The sequence below is a fragment of the Colobus angolensis genome, unplaced genomic scaffold, assembly GCF_000951035.1.
Source record: "Colobus angolensis palliatus isolate OR3802 unplaced genomic scaffold, Cang.pa_1.0 Scaffold128, whole genome shotgun sequence".
Lineage (NCBI taxonomy): Eukaryota > Metazoa > Chordata > Mammalia > Primates > Cercopithecidae > Colobus > Colobus angolensis.
In genome coordinates, this window is record NW_012114030.1 from 2,633,936 (window position 1) to 2,637,228 (window position 3,293).

General features: G+C 50.2%; 1 protein-coding gene across 1 annotated transcript in view; it reads left to right on the top strand.

Annotated features, from left to right (window-relative positions):
- Window positions 1–3,293, top strand: part of ITGAL (integrin, alpha L (antigen CD11A (p180), lymphocyte function-associated antigen 1; alpha polypeptide)) — a 52,570-nt gene that overhangs the window by 37,447 nt on the left and 11,830 nt on the right. Inside the window, exons 18-20 of the mRNA XM_011933653.1 lie at window positions 1,572–1,682; window positions 2,092–2,171; window positions 2,261–2,347. Of these exons, the coding sequence (XP_011789043.1) occupies window positions 1,572–1,682; window positions 2,092–2,171; window positions 2,261–2,347 (278 nt within the window). The remainder of the gene's footprint in view (window positions 1–1,571; window positions 1,683–2,091; window positions 2,172–2,260; window positions 2,348–3,293) is intronic.

Below are 3,293 nucleotides of genomic sequence, written 5' to 3' on the forward strand. Positions count from 1 at the left end.
GCTGGGTGCGGTGGCTCACGTCTGTAATCCCAGCACTTTGGGAGGCTGAGGTGGGCAGATCACCTGAGGTCAGGAGTTCAAAACCAGACAGGGCAACATGTTGAAACCGCATCTCTACTAAAAATACAAAAATTAGCTGGGTGCGGTGGCTCACGTCTGTAATCCCAGCACTTTGGGAGGCTGAGGTGGGCAGATCACCTGAGGTCAGGAGTTCAAAACCGGACAGGGCAACATGTTGAAACCGCATCTCTACTAAAAATACAAAAATTAGCTGGGCGTGGTGGCCTGTTCTGTAATCCCAGCTGCTTGAGAGGCTGAGTCAGGAGAATCACTTGAACCCAGGAGGTGGAGGTTCAATGAGCCGAGATCACTCCACTGCACTCTAGCTTGGGTGACAGCAGCAAGACTCCATCTCAACAAAAAAAAAAAAAAAAAAAAAGAGAAAACAAATAACTGGAATCAAACAGTTCTGTGTTCAGGTTCTTACGGATCCCTACTGTTACCCAGTTATGACACCTTGGGAAAGTCCCTTAACCTCCCTGAACCTCTATTTCCTTATCTGTTTCTTTCCCAGTCTGAGACTGAAATCTGTCCTTTACAAAATTGGGATGAATGGTTTAATAATGCTTAGCCCACGATAAGGCTCATTTTGTAAATGGTTACTGAATGCATAGAGTTAGTGGCATTTTTAAAACTTCACAATAGTCTCCTCTTTGATTATGCCACACTTTCCTGAGCCATTATTATCTCTTTGACCTGTTTGAGCACTTCCGGTTTTTCGGCATTATAAATAGTGTTGCAATTACCCCCCTACACCCAACTTTTATTTTTGAGATAAGGTCTCACTCTGTTGCCCAGGTTAACGTGTAGTGGCGCAAGCATGGCCCACTGCAGCCTCAAACTCCTGGGCTCAAGTGACTCTCCTGTTTAATAGCTGGGACGACAGGCATACCCCACTATGCCCAGCTAATTTTTAAAAATCTTTTGTAGGCCAGGTACGGTGGCTCACGCTTGTAATCCCAGCACGTTGGTAGGCCGAGGCAGGCAGATTCCTTGAGCCCAGGAGTTCAAGAGTAGCCTGAGTGACATAGAGAGACTCCATCTCTACTAAAAACACAAAAATTAGCCGGACATGATGGCACATCCCTGTAGTCCCAGCTACTTGGGAGGCTGAGGCAGGAGGACTGCTTGAGCCTGGGAGCCGAGATTGCACCACTGCACTCTAGCCTGGGCAACAGGGTAAGATCCTATATTTAAAAACAAAAAAAAACCTTATTTTGTAGAGATGGAGTCTCACTGTTGCTCAGGTTGATCTCGAACTCCTCAAGTAATCCTCCCACCTCAGCCTCCCAAAGTGCTGGGATTTCAAGTGTGAGCTACCTTACCTGGCCTTGCAGTGACTATTTTGTACTAAGCCTCTGTCTGCAGCCCTGATTCTGTCTGACTTCCCTCTGAGAAGGTGCCATGACAGGGACAGAGCCCCTGGGGGACGTAGGCCAGGAGGGCTGGTGGCCTCTGGGGGAACCTTGGCCTTGCTCATTAACAAACCTGTTCCCTCCTTTCACTCCCAGCCCCATAGCCAGATGCCTGTGAGCTGTGAGGAACTTCCTGAAGAGGCCAAGCTTCTGTCCAGGGCGTTATCTTGCAACGTGAGCTCTCCCATCTTCAAGGCAGGCCACTCGGTGAGTGCTTCAAGTCTCCAGGGACCAAGCAGCCTAGGGACCCTGAGCTGGCAGAGGGCAGGGAGCTCTTGGCTCAGGAGGAGGGAGCAGGTGATTGTCAGGAAGGGTATACCTTGCCCCTACCCAAGAGAAATGTATGTGAATCTGTTTCGTGTCATGTTTGTGAGCCCGGACTTTGGAATCAGGCAAAGCTGGGATTGGGTTATTCATTTTGTGACCTTATAGACATGACTTAACCGTTTGGAGCCTTGGTTGCCTCATCTTCACATTGGGTAGAATCCTAGCTCAGTGCTTGGGGTACAGTGAGTACTTGATAAGGGGTCCCTGAGATGATGGTGATTGGATGTGGGGGCCGTGGGGCTGCTCCTCACGCCCCTTCCATTTCCATTCCCCTCTCCTTCCCTGCCAGGTTGCTCTGCAGATGATGTTTAATACGCTGGTAAACAGCTCCTGGGGGGACTTGGTTGAGTTGCGCGCCAATGTCACCTGGTGAGCAGGCCCCGCCCACATCCCTGCCCTGGTCTCAGACCTGGCCAAGCCCTTCTCCTAACACTGGCCTCTTCTTTGCCTCAATGCAGTAACAATGAGGACTCAGGCCTCCTGAAGGACAACTCGGCCACTACCAGCATCCCCATCCTGTACCCCATCAACGTCCTCATCCAGGAGTAAGTCCTTCCCAGCAGACAGCCAACCCTCTGCTCCCACCGCAGCCTCCCAACCCAGGGCCTCGACTTTGCCCCCTGGGGCTCCCCTTCTAAACCTCCTTCCTTTCCTAGAGCCCCCTGGGGTAATTAGAACTGATTCCAGCCACAACCCCAACAGTTTTCCACGTTCCAAAATGTGAGGGCCCTGGAAGAGTTTGGGGAAGGATCAGCATTTACTGATGGAAGAAAAGGCTCATTGAACACTGATCTTATATCAGGGCCGGCTGCACTGCGCGGTTGCTGACATTGCCTGGAGCCCTCAGCACCTCTGTGAGGCAGCTGTGCCTCTCTCCGTTTTACCAATGAACAAGCTGAGGCTCAGAGAAGGCCAGCACTTACCCGAGGTCCAATAGCTGGAAGTACTAAAGCCAGGGTCTGAGCTTCAGCCTGTCTGACTCCAAACGCCCAGCCAAACTCCTGACTGTTTCAGTCACCCTAGATTCCCTCCCCTCCTGGGGGCCGATAATGTCAGGAGAGACAGGAGAAAAGTTATCACAATACTTCTTGCCCTCAGGGAGCTTACAGTTAAGTTGGAGAGACCAAACTCATGCACACACATAGTCAGTGACTCTCAGAACGCAGTAGCAAGAAGGAACCATGGGGATCACTAGTTGGGTTTGTAACTGAACCGTGGTCTGGCTGCTTGTTACTTGAAAGCCAGACTTAAGAGGCAAGAGTTGGTGGGAGGAAAGGCAGGTTTATCTGGAAAGTCAGGCAATTGAGAAGATAGTGAACTAGTGTTCTAAAGGACCATCTTTAATGTTAAGGGTAGGGGGAAGAGAAAGGGGTTGAGATCAAGAGGTAACTTAGCAGCACAGACATCCGGGCACCAGAGATGATACAAGGAGGCTGGGAACTTCTTGGTCCTTGGTCAGCTCACAGTGCTTCTATAAATCTTTTTTTTTTT